The sequence below is a fragment of the Globicephala melas genome, chromosome 3 (genome assembly GCF_963455315.2).
Source record: "Globicephala melas chromosome 3, mGloMel1.2, whole genome shotgun sequence".
Classification (NCBI taxonomy): Eukaryota; Metazoa; Chordata; class Mammalia; order Artiodactyla; family Delphinidae; genus Globicephala; species Globicephala melas.
In genome coordinates, this window is record NC_083316.1 from 61,700,315 (window position 1) to 61,716,525 (window position 16,211).

Genomic DNA, 16,211 nt, shown 5'->3' on the forward strand with positions numbered 1-16,211 from the left:
AGCCAGAGTGATACCTTGAAAAAAAAAGTTGATCATTTCAGTCTCCTGCTTAGAACTCTTCACTAGCTTTTGATTTTTTTCCACAGTAAAACCAAGAGTCCTTAAAATAGCGTATAATCTGGTCTCTAATATCTCTCACTCTTATCTCCTCACTCTTTCTGTGTGTATTCTTTCCCAGCGCCCTGGTCTTCCTTAGGCCAGGCATTCTCCTGACTTTGTATTGGCTGTTCCTTCTGCCTTAAATGGTCTTCCCCCAGATAGCTGCAAAGCTGACTTCTTCACTTCCGTAAAGTTTTTGCTGAAATATTTGCTTTCTTAACCACCTTTGTAAAATTATCCCTACTCAGCTTATACTCAACGACCTGTTTACCGTTTTGTTCCATAAAATTTACTGCCTTCTAAGATACTCTATAATGTATTTATTATATGTATTGTTTATCTTCCATTGCTAGATTGTAAGCTCCGTGAGAGTAGGGATGTTTGCCTGCTGTGTTCATTAATGTCTCCCAAGTGTCTGTAATTGTTTGTGGCACATTGCAGTTGATCAGTGAATGTTTGAATGTATGAATAAATATGTCTGGCTGCACCTGTCTTCCTTCATGTGCCTTTCTCTATTTGCGAACGCCCATTCTTGTATAGCCCTTCTTTCCTCCTATTACTTACCTCCTCCCCCAGTTACTCTAATCTTTAAAAGCCTTGTTTTGAAATGGTCATCTATTCAGATAAAATTATTTCTACTTGTCCTGATTCTGACATTAGTATGTTTAATTTTCACCACCCTTAATAACAAGGGAATCTGTGTTAGGCAGAGCCAAAATCAGTTCTCTCTGCTCTGTCAGAGACTGATAAGGTCAGTGGAAGCTGCAAAACGTTTAAGGTTTCTTTTGGCAGTCTCTCGATGAGGTGAAAGAATAGACAGTGGTTTATAGAAACTGTAAACTTTGTTGCCTCAGAGGGGAGTTCTCAAATTTCAGGGTGTATAAGAATCACCCTGGAGAGCTTACTTAAAATGTGACCATCTTGAAAATGCAAACCCCTTCTCTTCAACCCCTGAGTTTTTGAATGAGTATGTCCACAGTGGGGCGTAGAGTTTGCATTTTCAGTAAGCACCAGGGCTTTCTGCTGCAGGAGATCTAGGAACACGTTAATTGCTTTAGACCTGGGTATACTTAGAAACATTATGGGTTCACAGATGGAAGAGAAAGAGCCGGAAAAAGCAAGGAGAAATTTTCTTGAATAGGTGTTTCGAGTATGGAAGAAAACCAGGAAGGAGAACATATTTGTTGTATACATGAGAAAGACAACGTGTGGCCCTCTCATTCCTCGAAGGGCTATTATATGCTCGTTTATTTAATAATGAAACACCTTTGGAACTTCCAATGCAGAGAGCTCACTATATAACAGAAAAGTCTCTCCGTAGTTGTATTTCTTTGATTGTTATAATGTTCTTAATTCTATTGAGTGAAAATATATCTTACTATAATTTTTAATCTGTTGATCCTGGTTGAGTTCTCCAAAGCCACACAGATAGGCAAACGTAGTAATGTAATTTGTGTTAAAATATAAATAATTATCACCATGTAAAGTATAACTTTTATAGAGATTTAAGAAATGTAGTCTATTCCTAACTTGTGAAATTTCATCCGCCGTGGGAGAAGGACGTACAGCCTTGCTCTGGCCAGAGCTCTGCCCCCGAGGTCACTCTCCTATTCTCCTGGCTTCTCTAAAGTTTTTTCTCTGTCTCCATCTTTGCACCTTCTGTACTTTTCTCAATACTTTAAGTTTTTCCCAGGGGCTTCCATAGCAGTGACAGACACAGTTTCAGGATTGTCAGGAGAAGAGCCTGTCTTACTCTAGTACATCTAGGTGCACTAGAGTACTCTTTTTTTTCTACAGATAGGTTGACCTTCCTTCTGTGTCTGCAGTTTTGATGAGTGTAAAATGAAGATGATATACTCAGGAGTGTCCAGTGAGGCAGAAAGATACCACTTCTTACATCTCAAATATTTCTTCTGGTACTAAAGTACAAGTTCCTTTAGTGAGGGTCTGTTGGTAGTAACTCTTTGAATATTTATAAATATTTATTATTTCACCTTAGTTCTCAAAAGCTAATTTCACTGGATTTAGAGGTCGGCATTGACAGTTAGTTTCTCTCATCAGTTTGGCACATTCTACTTGGGATCCCACTGTTGCTGTAGAGAAAATAGCTCTCAGTCTTACTGGCATTCCTTTGTATAGGTATTGTGTCTTTCTTTTTTTTTTTCCTTCTTTTTCTTCCAGTTTTATTGAGATATAATTGACATACACCACTGTATAAATTTAAGGTGTACAGTATAATTTGACTTACGGGAATTCCCTGGTGGTTCAGTGGTTAGAACACTGCACTTCCAATGTAGGGGGCACAGGTTCAATCCCTGGTCAGGGAACTTAGATCCCGCGTGCGGTGTGGCCAAAAAAAAAAAAAAAAAAAAAATTGACTTACATCATGCATCAATTAGCACATCAAGTTTAGTGAATATTCATCTCATATAGATACATAATGAAAGAAAGAGAAAAAATTTTTTCCTTGTGATGAGAACTCTTAGGATTTACTCTCAACAACTTTCATATATAGCATGACAGCAGTGTTAATTATATTCATCATGTTGTGCATAACAGCCCTAGTGCTTATTTATCTTACAACTGGGAGTTTGTGCCTTTCGACTACTTTGATCCAATTCCCTGTCCCCCACCCCCTGCCTCTGGTAACCACAAACTTGATCTCTTTTTCTGTGTGTTTGTTTTTGAAGTATAATTGACCTACAACACTATTTTAGTTCCTGTTATGCAACATAGTGGTTCAGTATTAAATGATCACCACAGTAAGTCTAGTTACCATCTGTCACCACGTAAAGATATTACATAGTTATTGATTATATTCCCACACTGTACATTTCATACCCTGACTCATATATTTTGTAGCTGGAAGTTTGGACCTCTTAATCTCCCTGACCTTTTTCTGTTTTCCCCCCTCCCCCCTCCCCTCTGGCAACTTGCTGTTCTCTGTATTCATGAGTCTGTTTCTATTTTATTATGTTTGTTCATTTGTTTTGTTCTTTAGATTCCACATATAAATGAACTCATACTGTATTTGCCTTCCTCTGTCTGACTCACTTCACTTAGCATGCCAGCCTCTAGGTCCATCCATATCACAAATGGCTAGATTTCATTCTTTTTTATGGCTGAGAAATATTTGATTCTATATATGTACTGCATCTTCTCTATCCATTCGTCTGTTGATGGTTCTGGGCCTTCTGGTGGTCTGGGCTGTGTCCCATGGCAGCTGGCCTACTGGTGGGCAGGGCCAGGTCCTGGCACTAATAAGCTAGAGAGAAGATTCCAGAATGGTGCTTGCCAGCACCAGTGTCCTCGTGACAGAATGAACTCCCCAAAACGGCTGCCACCAGCATCTATTGATATGTCCCCAGAGTGAGACCCAGCTGCCTCCTCCCTCTCTTGGGAGGCTCTTCAAGAAGTAAGTGGGTCGACCCAGTCTCCTCTCAATGACTGCTTTTGCCCTGGGTCTCAGAGCAGGTGACATTTCGTGTGAGCCCTTTGAGAGAGGGGTCTCCGTTTCCTACAGTGCTCTGCCTCTCCTGAAAGCAAGCCCTGTTGGCCTTCAAAGCCAGATGTTCTAGGGGGCTCGTCCTCCCTGTGCAGGACTCCCAGGGTGGGGAGCCTGAGGTGGGGCTTGGACACCTCACTCCTTGCGGAGAACCTCTGCGTTGTGATTATCCTCCCGTTTGTGGGTTGCCTGCACAGGGGTGTGGGTCTTGACTATACTGCGAATCCGCCCCTGCTCCATGTCTTGCTGTGCCTCCTTCTTTATATCTTTAGTTGCAGAAGATCTTCTTTGCTGGTCTTCAGGTCGTTTCATCAGTAGCTGCTCTGTAAATAGTTGTAATTTTGGTGAAGCTCGTAGGAGGAGGTGAGCTGAAGGTCTTCCTCCTCTCCCATCTTGGTCACACCCCCTTTCTCTTTAAGATCTCTCATACTTAGGATTTGCTCTTTCACTATAGTGTGCCTAGGTGTTAACTTTTAAAACATCTGGTTTGGGTTTTGGAGTTTGGAGTCTGAGAATCAGTGTCCTCACGTTCCCTCTGAACACTGACTCTCCCTCATTCTCTGTTTGCTTCCTGTGGAGCTCTCAATTGTACCTTCTCACTCTATTCTCATTTCTCTTAAGCTCTCGTACTTTCCTTTTTTTCATCTTTCTGCTACATTCTGTGCAGTTTCTTTCTTTTTCTCCTTTTTTTTTTGTTTTTTACATCTTTATTCGATTATAACCGCCCCACAATGTCACGCTAGTCTCTGCTGTACAACAGAGTGAATCAGCCACATGTATACATATATCCCCTCCTTCCTGAACCTCCCTCCCGCTCTCCCCATCCCACCTCTCTAGGGGCTCACAAAGCACTGAGCTAATCTCCCTGTGCTATGCAGCAGCTTCCCACTAGCTATCTGTTTTACACATGGTAGTGTATATATGTCACTACTACTCTCTCACTTCTTCCCAGCCTCCCCTCCCTGCCGTGTCCTCAGGTACGTTCTCTACAACCTGTGTGGTTTCTTTAGACACACTTCTGTTTCCCTAATTATCTCTTCATCTTTGTGTAGTCTGCTGTTTCACACTTGTCTATTAAATTTATAATTCTAATTATTATAGTTTTCATTTCTGTAAGTTCCATTTGTATCATTTTAAAAGATATTTGGTCAATTCTTATAGTCTCTTGTTGCCTAGTCATGCGTTTATTACCTTCTTTTATTTCTTTATTAAGCATATCTATTTTATATTTTGCATCTGATAATTCCAGTATCTCTGATCTCACTTTGTAGTTTGTATATCTGTGGATCCTTGCTCATGGTGGCTTGCTTCCTTCTGTGTTTAAGTCATGAGCCAATGTTGCTTGGAACTTGAGCTGTGAAAATTCTTTGAAGCCTGGTATTTTTTTGTTTTTTAATTTTTATTTATTATTTTTGGCTGCGTTGGGTCTTTGTTGCTGTGCGGAGGCTTTCTCGAGTTGCGGCGAGCGGGGGCTACTCTTCGTTGCGGTGCGCGGGCTTCTCATTGCGGTGGCTTCTCGTTGCAGAACACGGGCTCTAGGTGCACGAGCTTTAGTAGTTATGGCACGTGGGCTCAGTAGCTGTGGCCCGCAGGCTCTAGAGCACAGGCTCAGTAGTTGTGGTGCACGGGCTTAGCTGCTCCGCGGCTTGTGGGATCTTCCTGGACCAGGGCTTGAACCCATGTCCCCTGCATTGGCAGGCGGATTCTTAACCCCTGCGCCACCAGGGAAGCCCTGAAGCCTGGTTTTAAAGTGTGTTCCTCTACTTTTGCCAGGTACTTGAGGTCACTACCAACCTGGGATATCTGGAAATGAAAATTTCAACTTGGAATATTTTATCTGTATTGGTAGTGTAAAACCGGGCCCCAAGTCTGCAAGGTGGTAGGTTTATGATTAGGAGTTCTCAGGGAAGATTTCTTTCTTTCTTTTTTTTTTTTTTCTCCTTCCCTATCCAGAGTCAAGGGCAAGACAGGCAAGTATTCATACTGTTTCTTTCTGTGAAGCTGCTTTTCTGCTTATCCACTGAGAATGTTGCTTTTTAGGAAGTCCTGGCTTTATGCGGTGATCACAGATTGATTTTACCTTATACGGGCTCCCAAGCTTGGTCTCCAGCTTATTGAATCCTGGTGATTTTGTTAGTGGTATGGCATCAAGGCTCTTCTTCGGATTCGTGGTTTTTCCTACTTTCTGCCCTCTCAGGATTTCCTATCAGCTTAGTCATGTATTTACAATATTATTTAAATGAAATTTGATTCAGCATTTTTAGGTACTAAGTATCAGGGGTGTCATTACAGATGTGTGGTCTGCTGTGTTGCCATAAATGGAAGTGTTTAGTGGATTGTTTTAATTTTCTTTTTGTTCATATGTGCAGAAGTGAAAAGTTGGAAAAGAATTTGGAGCCATCATTAGAATAGGTCTTTAATCATTATGACAAGAGCTATACTTGGCTTGAGGTGGCTAATCATGGATGTTGTGGCTGATGAAAATACTGGGTTCCAGAGCTGGACAGAGATTTCGCTTGCACTGGCAAATTTGAAGAAATTGTCAGCTATCAGGTTAATATCAGTGGTATTAGAGATTTGTGCTTCTCCAATAATTCTCATGATTGCTATACCACAAGCAACTATTACCTCGAATATATCAAATACTAGCTCTAAACTAGCCTTCATTCTTATCTGGTAATTCTTCATACTTAATACTTCATTTGTTACTTAAAGCAGTAAAGAATTTGTAGTATGGTTTCAGCTGGGTGAATTCTTGAGTCATTTCTGTGTGCTTTTCCTGAAGTGTGCTGCCCAACTAACTTTGCCAGGCGTTTTATTCGGTCATTGTTTTGTTGTTGCCACTTATTTAAACCAAGAGAGTGATACTTTCGGGCCATGATTTTCTAGTTGGAGAATAGTTAGGATTGATCAGCTTCAGTTTTTCTGCCTATTAATATGAAATATTGGAGTGGGAGAACAGGCAATTGGAATAGAGAATTTACAGTTCTTTCGGTGATAAAAATTATAGTGGAGATAAAAATACAAGAAAAAGCTTTACATCCCACTATTCAGCAACAATCACTGTTAACATATTGATACATTTTAAAATAAAAAATTGGGATTATACTGTATATACAATTTTGTTTAATAACATAATTTTTTTATGTATTTTATTTTTGGCTGCATGGGGTCTTGGTTGTGGCGTGCTGGATCTTTTGTTGTGGTGCGCAGCTTCTCTCTAGTTGTGGCACGCGGGCTCAGTAGTTGTACTCAGTAGTTGCAGCACGCGGGCTCTCTAGTTGTGGTGCGCGGGCTCCGGAGTGCATGGGCTCTGTAGTTGTGGCATGTGGGCTCTCTAGGTGTGACTCGCATGCTCAGTAGCGGCACGCGGGCTTAGTTGCCCCACGGCATGTGGGATCTTAGTTCCCCGACCAGGGATCAAACCCACGTCCCCTGCATTGGAAGGCGGATTCTTAATCACTGGACCACCAGGGAAGTCCCATAACTTATAACTGATACAAGCTTTCCCCATTTCATATTCTTTCAAAACTTTTAAATAGCTGCATAATATATTCTCCTATGGGTGGATCATAATTTAATTTGTCTATATTTTATCTACCGTTGGACATTTGGGGGTATTTCTAACTTTTTTTTTGCTTTTACAAATAATGCTGTAGGGAGTACTTTGGCATACACACATTTGTGCAAACCTTGGATTATTTCTGTATATTTTTTAAGAGTAGCTATTTATGGGGCTTCCCTGGTGGCGCAGTGGTTAACAATCCGCCTGCCAATGTAGGGGACACGGGTTCAAGCCCTGGTCCGGGAAGATCCCACATGCTGCAGAGCAACTAAGCCCATGTGCCACAACTACTGAGCCTGCGCTCTAGAGCCCGCGAGCCACAACTACTGAGCCCGTGTGCCACAACTACTGAAGCCCGCGTGTCTAGAGCCCGTGCTCCACAACAAGAGGAGCCAATGCAGTGAGAAGCCTGTGCACTGCAACGAAGAGTAGCCCCCGCTTGCTGCAACTAGAGAAAGCCCGCACGCAGCAATGAAGACCCAATGCAGCCAAAAAAAAAATATATATATATATATTTATAAAAAAAGAAAAGAGTAGCTATTTATGGGTCATAGGGTATAAATACTTAAATGCCTCTTAAACATGATGTCAAATTGTGCTCCAGAATTATTATATGAACTAGTTTATATTCCCATTATCAGTGTGTGAGAAATGCCCATTTTACCACATCTTTCCCAAAATGTGGTAGTAGTCTTATGGTAATAACCATTTAAAAAATAAATTAGGTGAAAGTTGAATTTCTTTGATTACTGGTGAGGTTGACATTTTGAATATATTTTTTGTTTTTATAAATTTTTAAATTAATTTTATTTTTGGCTGCGTTGGGTCTTCGTTGCTGTGCGTGGGCTTTCTTCTAGTTGCGGTGAGCGGGGGCTACTCTTTGTTGCGGTGCACGGGCTTCTCATTGAGGTGGCTTCTCTTGTTGCGGAGCACGGGCTCTAGGCACACAGGCTTCAGTAGTTGTGGCATGTGGGCTCAGTAGTTGTGGTTCACAGGCTCTAGAGTGCTCAGTAGTTGTGGCACACGGGCTTAGTTGCTCCGCGGCATGTGGGATCTTCCTGGACCAGGGTTCAAACCCGTGTCCCCTGCATTGGCAGGCGGATTCTTAACCACTGCCCCACCAGGGAAGTCCAGTCATCTATATTCTATGTACTGTATTATTTCTAATATCTTTATAGTTTCCTGGTTTTTTTCTTTTTGCATTGAACTTTAATCCATTTGGAATTTATTCCAAATAAATTGTTAAGATATGGGATCTGATTTTTTTTTATCCCAAACGTTTAAATAATTGTCCCAGCACCATTTATTGATATCTTTTCTTTTCCCACTGATTTGAAAAACTGTCTTGATCATATGCTTTAATTTTTATATACATCATCATTGTGTATATACAGTGATGAGTGATATGAGTGATATGTCACTGTTTTTTTATATTTCTTGATTACTAGTGAGGTTGAACCATTAGTTCCTATGTTTATTGGCCATTCCTGTTTTCTCTTCTTTGTTTTGCCTGTTCAGATATTTTGCCCATTTTCCTATTAGTAGTTTGTATTTTTATGGATTTGTAACAGTTCTTCCTGTATTCTGAGTAGCAATACTTTTTGTTAAAGCTATTATAACCAATTTTTCCTAGTCTGTTATTTGACTTTTCACTTTGACAGATTCGACTATACTGAAATTTAATAACAATCTTAACTTTATGGTTTATGTGCTTGCTAACCTTAATTTTACAAATACTTATTGATCATTTACTGTGTTCCAGGCACCGTTTTAGGTACTTGGGATACACCATAGATAGGATACACAAAGATTTCTATAGCTTATATTTGAGAAGCTCTTATGTACCCTGAGTTCACGAAAATATTCATGTATATTTTTTTCCTAAAAGTGCTTAAAGTTTGCTTTTTCACTTTTAAGTCATTCATCCACCTGGAATTTATTTTTGTATGTAATGTCAAGTAGGAAATCTAGTTTAATTGTTCCATCTGGTTAACCAGTTATCTCAGAACCATTTATTGACTAATACATTGTTTCTCCACTGTTTTGTGGTGGACCTCTGTTGGGTATCAAGTTTTGGGGGGTTTGTTTCTGTTTCCCTACTGTTTATTGGTATATTTCTTATCTTTGGCATCTGTACCACACTGTTTATTACTATATTAAGTCTTGATATTATAGGTTTGCCTACCTTACTCTTCTTGAGAATTGTTTGACCTATTCTTAGCTCTTGGCATTTCCATATGAATTTTAGAATCAGCTGTACTCCATTTCTATCTTTGGTTGTGTCTGGCTTCCTTTTCAGGGCTGCTGTTTGCTGTGTCAGAATAAAATCAAGCTGCATTGGTGGTGTCTTCTGACTTTAATAGTTCTTCTGATCTTTGAACTTCCCTTTGCAGCTGCTTGCTTGTATGTTTTCTCTCTCTCTTTTTTTTTTCTTTTCTTTTCCTTTCCCTTTCTTCTTGTCCTATTTTTCTTATGGCCATTTTAAAGAATGCTTAAAATTATTTTCTAACTGAAAAAAATAGTATAATGGGGAGAGAAGGGAATTAATAGAGAAGTGTATAAAGCAAAAGGTGCAAATCCCTTTGATAGTTTGCTAAGACATCCCAGAGATTTTTCTGGACATATACAAATGTGTGTTCATAAAAGAAAAAAATTTGGTCATATGCATGCTGTTCTGTAGTTGGCTTTATTTCATTTAGTATTTAAAAGGGCATCCTCCTGTAGAACTAACTAATTCCTTTTGATGACTGCATTGTATATATATATATAGTAATTTAACCAATTCCCCTTTGATGGATTTGTAGATATCTACCTACTTTTTGAACTTGCAGCTACTTTCACGTACTGTTGATCGTCTCTGGCAAAGTGGAGGTTGTGCAGTTTATTTTCCATCTCCCTAATGTCTCCCCTCTTATTCTTTTCGAGGAGTATTAGTGGGGTTCTGCCAGGACCTCTCCTATTTACTTTTTAAGGGCACTGGCACATAGCTTTGTTAGGTGGGAAGAGTTGACAGCCTAGTTGACAGTTAACCTTGGTGTAAATTCTTCAGTTTGGTGCTATCTGTATTTTACTAAAAAAACATACTTGAAGGTTTTTTGTTTTCGTTTTGTTTTGTCTTGAATGCGTAGTGTTCTGGAGGAGAGTGCTAACAGTGTCGTGTCAGAGGTAGCAGCCACATTGAAGAGTTAAGAAGTGAGTGAGCTTGAGAAAATGGAGATGAAGAGCTTCACTAGCTCTTTACTGCACACTGGATTATGAGAATTCAGGGGAGGAAGTGAGGCAGTTAGTTCTTGCCACTTTGGTTTTTATTAGTGTTACACTTTTTGAAAGAAGTTGAAGTTGGATTTCTATGTTATGTAATTTGTCCTTTTCTTAATCTTCCTAGCCTCCACCGGGCAATGTGAAAATGCCTAATGTACCCAGTACACAACCAGCAATAATGAAACCAACAGAGGAACATCCGGCTTATACACAGATTGCAAAGGTTAGTTCATGTTACATGTGTAAATGCATATTGGAAATTACAATATCAATAACATTTGCTTTCAGAGCAGAATAATTCTTTGTATAGTGCATTCCTTATTGTTTAATTTTTAACTCACTTTTGAGTCTGGTTTAGCTTGCTTCTCAATCCTGTAATACTCATACCTCTTTTTCAGCTTATAGCATTTGCTTTACTCCATTATTAGCAGTTATTGAATTCATTCATCATCTTGGTGTATAATTTATGTAGAGAAATTTTTATTGCTTTTGGTCTCACGTTTTAATGCACAGTTCCATTAAAGTAACAATGATATATCAATAGATATTATTGGCTAAGCAAAGCACAGTGGTAGGAAGTAGGAGGTGGCAAAAATACCAAGAAAAAAGGAGATGAATAGGATGCCTGGTATTACGTAAAGTCAGGTGGAGTTATAAACCAGAATTTCTTAACCATATCCTCCTTTCACTTCATTATCTTATAAAATATAAGATATTATATAATATTCCTGCATTGGGAACCTTATGTACCATTTAACCCAATTCATAAGAGCCAATTCAGTTGCCCTTTTCTCCATCTGTCTGTTTTCCTCAGCTGTTCTCTTTGTCTCAGTCCCTCACTCTCGTTTAGGCACAGAGTTCACCTTAATTTCATTTTCCCAATTACCTTACGATTTTTTTTAACATCTTTATTGGAGTATAATTGCTTTACAATGGTGTGTTAGTTTCTGCTGTATAACAAAGTGAATCAGCTATACATATACATATATCCCCATATCTCCTCCCTCTTGCGTCTCCCTCCCACCCTCCTTATCCCACCCCTCTAAGTGGTCACAAAGCACCGAGCTGATCTCCCTGTGCTATGCGGCTCCTTCCCACTAGCTATCTATTTTACATTTGGTAATGTATATATAAGTCCATGCAACTCTCTCTTCATCTCAGCTTACCCTTACCCCTCCCTGTGTCCTCAAGTCCTACCTTAGAATTTTAACTGCTTTTACTGACAGAATTTTTTCTTGTCCTAATGGGCCCAACATTTCTACCGTGGGTTTTCATAACCAAAAGGCCAAAATGGGCGAAATATTTCCATAATATTTTCTGAAACTGTAATCTTTAGTGAATTCCTATATTGTGGAAAGAGCATTTGAATTAGGTTTCTAGCATAGTAGAGAAGTAGGAGTATAGTAGAAGCAGAAGTAGAAATGTTGCTGTATTTTATACTTCTGACAATGTATTCCCTTATTTTTTGTTTAGGAGCATGCCTTGGCCCAAGCTGAACTTCTTAAACGCCAGGAAGAACTAGAAAGAAAAGCAGCAGAATTAGATCGTCGAGAACGAGAAATGCAAAATCTCAGTCAACATGGTAATATCCAAAGAAATTTCAAATAAAAATAACTTTAAAATTCTTTAAAATTTTAAGCTTTTGCACTAGCTCTAGATCATTTGGTTTGTGGATATAAAGCTCTACCCTGTTATTCTAGCAAGGAGGTCAGACATGGCAGATTTTCTACCTGATGCTCTGTGGCTCTCTGATCTTGGCTGATTTACATAGTGTTTTGATTAGAACAGTGTTAGCCTCTGAATGCAAATATGATGATTTTGGTTTATTGTAAGGTCAGGAGTCTTTGATTCTGCTCTTGGGCCTTTACCTCGGTCTGTTAAAGCTTTATGAGCACACGGGAGTGTGCCCTATGTTTGACTGCATTTAACTCTTAACTTCTGGTTTATTCAGACCAGTTTCAAATTAATCTGCCCCTGTCCTCACAAGTATATCCGTATATGTCAAACCAAGTTTAAAAAAAAAAAAAAAAGCGTCTGTGGTGAGGTGACTCTAGGAAGCCTGGGGTATTCTGATGATGCCAAAGAAATAAGTAAGTGGTGAATTTTGATTATGTCCTATGAAATTCATTCAGGCTGTGACTACCAAAGGTCACTTCAAGGGAGTAGCTTAGGGAAAGCTAGCAAGTGTCTGGGTAAGAAGCGATGAGAGAACTAGACAAGTCATTGTGAGTATGTCTGGATAGTGATGGAGTGACAATGTTAGGACAGTGATAACATTCAGTGATACTGAACTATTTCTTCCTTAACCTAGAATGTGTAAGTCTAGGGCCTCAGGAGGACACATTTATCCTGGGCCGTTTTCTTGCTTCCAACATCAGAGACAGCATCTGTGAAAGGAGAAACTAGAGGTTTAATTGAGATCAATATTTCTGAAATACATGTAATGAAAATCTGTCCTGTTCCCTTAGCTTTGACTAATACAAATTACTTCTATGAGAGATGTTTTAGTAAATGAAGTAGTTATGAAGTGTGGTAAATTAAGAGACTTGCCGTATGTTATACACTTAAGTACTTTTCATCTGTTAGCTCATTTCATCCTCAGTACAATTCTGTGAAGGGTGCTGAGTTCTTCTCACTTTACAGATGTAGAAACAAAGTCTTCAGCAGGTTGGATAAGTTGCCCAAGCCCTCCTAGCCAGTAAGTGTCTAGGAGCTTCTATTGATAGTTTCAGAGCCTTTGTTCTTTACTACTATTCTCTGCTTCTCGAGTAGTATGAGACTTGTATGAGAAATGAAAGAACAACATGTAGTTTGAAAAGAATGATAAAACAGTGGAGACATGTTGGGAAGAATCAGAAATAGAGGACGCTTTTTTCCCACTATGAAGAATTTCCTGGTCTATGAAAAAGTATGTAAAATCTAATCTTTGTAAGTGTGGGATATAATATCTAAAATGAGAAAATGGCCTTTAAGCGCTATTTTTACTCTCTGTTTTCAATGTTTTGACTTCTTTAATTTTAGTTTTTTATTTCCCCACACCACTTCCCAAGCCTTATTTTCAGTCTAGTTTCTTTAAATAGACACATTTTCTCTCCTTACACATGGAATTTGTTTTTTCTCTAGGTTTTTGAAGGTGCTGTAATTCCTCAGCTTCTTTCTCATGACTGTTTTGTATTTTCACATAGTTTTATGCTTTTCTTACATGTGTCTTTTGGACATTATTTTTTTCAGACTTGGAGATTTCCAAATTTGATTCTTTGGTACTGGTTATCTTATGTTTCTTTATGGAGTTAACAGTAGAAAACTTTGAAAGATTCAGAAGCTGGTCTTCCCTCTCCACATGCGTTAGGAGTTATATTTAAAAATTGAAGACGTGGAGGAGGAAATCTGTAGGGACTTAAAAACTTCATGGCCTTCATGTGAGAGCCAGAGTCTTGGGACTTTGAAATAAATCTCTTTTTAGGGCAGAGTCACAGGATATGTCCCTGTGCTCTTTTTTCTTTTCTTGTTTCAACTTACATAAGTGGTATGACACTGGAAAATTATTTTACCATGTAATGAGTTCTAAATTGATATTTTGGGAAAAGTTTTAAAAATAAAAAGCTTGGTTTTCAGAGTTGTAGGAATGTAGAGATACAGTGTTATATTTTTGAAACACCTATTAAAAGAATAGATAATATTCTTCTTTATTATGAAACAAATAATTACATGCAAAAAGAATAGCACATATTTGTCCTTATATAAATAACTTTGTTTTTTTATTTGCAGGCAGAAAAAACAATTGGCCACCTCTTCCTGACAATTTTCCTGTGGGACCTTGTTTCTATCAGGATTTTTCTGTAGACATTCCTGTGGAATTCCAAAAGACAGTAAAGATTATGTACTACTTATGGATGTGTGAGTATAGAACAAATTATATATTTATTTGAAAAAGTTTATATTTTATTCTCAAAATCTACATTTTTAAAACTCATATAAGGGTAGTATCATAAGTTGGTCTTTTCCTATAGATATTTTAATTTTGAGTGAATCATGTTGTATTTAGGTATGTCAAAATTGTATACTATGTGACAATCTAAGTTCTTAGCTGAGGAAGACCTATATATTGAGAACTGGCATTCTTTTGAGGAAAGGACTTCCCTTTCATACAGTAGAATTTTCAATGATCCTTTCTCCCTGCAAAATGTTATCGAGGCAATATTTGCTTTGAAAAAATTACTCATATGATTTTTATGCAAATGAAGGCTATTAAAGCATTATGACTTTTTAAAAGGGGCATAAAATATTGAAATATTATAAACTATTTTTCTTAGAGCTTTGAGCACAATTTACTTTTCATTTTCAAGTGGTGAGGAATACTTTTATTATTGGAAGTGCCTAATTAATATAGGATGTTTCATTAAATAGAACGTTAGGACATACATTTTAGGCTGTGATGTTCACATTGCTTTGAATATAATTATGACACATGGAATATTCAAACTAAATGTCAACCTTTTACCAGTTTTTTGTATGTACACAGAATTCCCACTTATTCTGTTGCATTTTTATTCCAAACAGCAGTCTCAGCCCCATTTAACATCATTGTGTCAGTAGGAGAGGTAGCTGTCATGACTTCTCATCTGCACAGTTGCTGGGTTAATGGACACATTGTGGAGTAAACTCTCATTGGAGGAAATTTGTATGTTCTTACTGTATGATTAGGGAGCCTCCCTCCACCAAATATATGAGATCATTTTCCTCAAAATCTTTTAGGAGTATTCTTCACATTTTTGAAACTGCTTTGGAATATGAGAAATGATTCCTTATGGATAGTACATTTTTAACTCTTAGTTTCTTTTGAGTTATGTTGTTAATCTGATTTCTTTGGTTAATCCTGAGTGTCAGTAGTATTACATATTTTTATTTTTAAAGGTTTTGATTTCATATATGTCCATATTAAACAACTCTTATTTAATCAATAAATCATAAAATATATGTAGATTATAAAATAATTATTTTCTTAATGAGCAGAAATTGGCCTCACATTTTAAGTATAAGTTCTTTGACTTTAGTGAAAAAACACTTTAAATGGGGGAGATGGGTGTTGGAAGAAAATTCTATAAGGAATTTAGTAAATAGAGATTGAATGGGGAAGATGATTAATTTTAACTGAATGGTTAACTGCTTTACCAATGCTGATTGTTTCAGAATAGGTCTGTTTTGTCTTAGAAATATATAACTTTCTGAGGTTCTTAGAAATAATATAGTTGGCTATAGTTTTTCCTAGCCCTATTCAGTTTGCAGATCTGTTAACTATTCAAAGAGGGCTCAAGATTCCATCCAGTTAAGGTTCCAATTTGAAGAAGCATTACCTGGAACAAAGTAGGATCTAGTGCTAGTTCAGCACTATCTCTAAATTTCATAGAATATAGGTTGTTTTAATAAATTATTTTCAAGAAGTGTCATCTTGTTACTGATTTTGGAGTTGACTGATGCTTTCACATTGTACTAATAATTATAACAAGAGATAACATTTATGGAGGATTTATCAATACTTTGTGCCAGGCACAGAACTAATCACTTTATATACATTATGTTATTAACTCTTAACCATGTTATGAAGCAGCTACTATATTATCTAGTATTATAGATTGGGAAACTAAAGCTTAGAGAATTTGAGGTAACTTGTCCAAGATTACACAGCAAGTAAGGTTGGGGTTGGATAGCTTGACTCTAGATCCCAGCGTCTAGATTTCCATGTTATACCACCTACAAAGTACCAAAATAAAGAAGTAATTT

At 37.9% G+C, this 16,211-nt stretch overlaps 1 protein-coding gene and 1 non-coding gene across 3 annotated transcripts in view; both read left to right on the forward strand.

Moving 5' to 3' along the window:
• SCAMP1 (secretory carrier membrane protein 1) overlaps positions 1-16,211 on the forward strand; it is a 99,571-nt gene that overhangs the window by 33,230 nt on the left and 50,130 nt on the right. For both annotated transcript variants that reach the window (XM_030846412.3, XM_060295924.2), the window contains 3 exons: positions 10,555-10,653; positions 11,904-12,012; positions 14,199-14,327. In XM_030846412.3, the coding sequence (XP_030702272.1) occupies positions 10,555-10,653; positions 11,904-12,012; positions 14,199-14,327 (337 nt within the window). The remainder of the gene's footprint in view (positions 1-10,554; positions 10,654-11,903; positions 12,013-14,198; positions 14,328-16,211) is intronic.
• TRNAG-UCC (transfer RNA glycine (anticodon UCC)) lies at positions 2,354-2,426 on the forward strand. Its single transcript has one exon. It is a non-coding gene; the product is annotated as a tRNA-Gly (tRNA).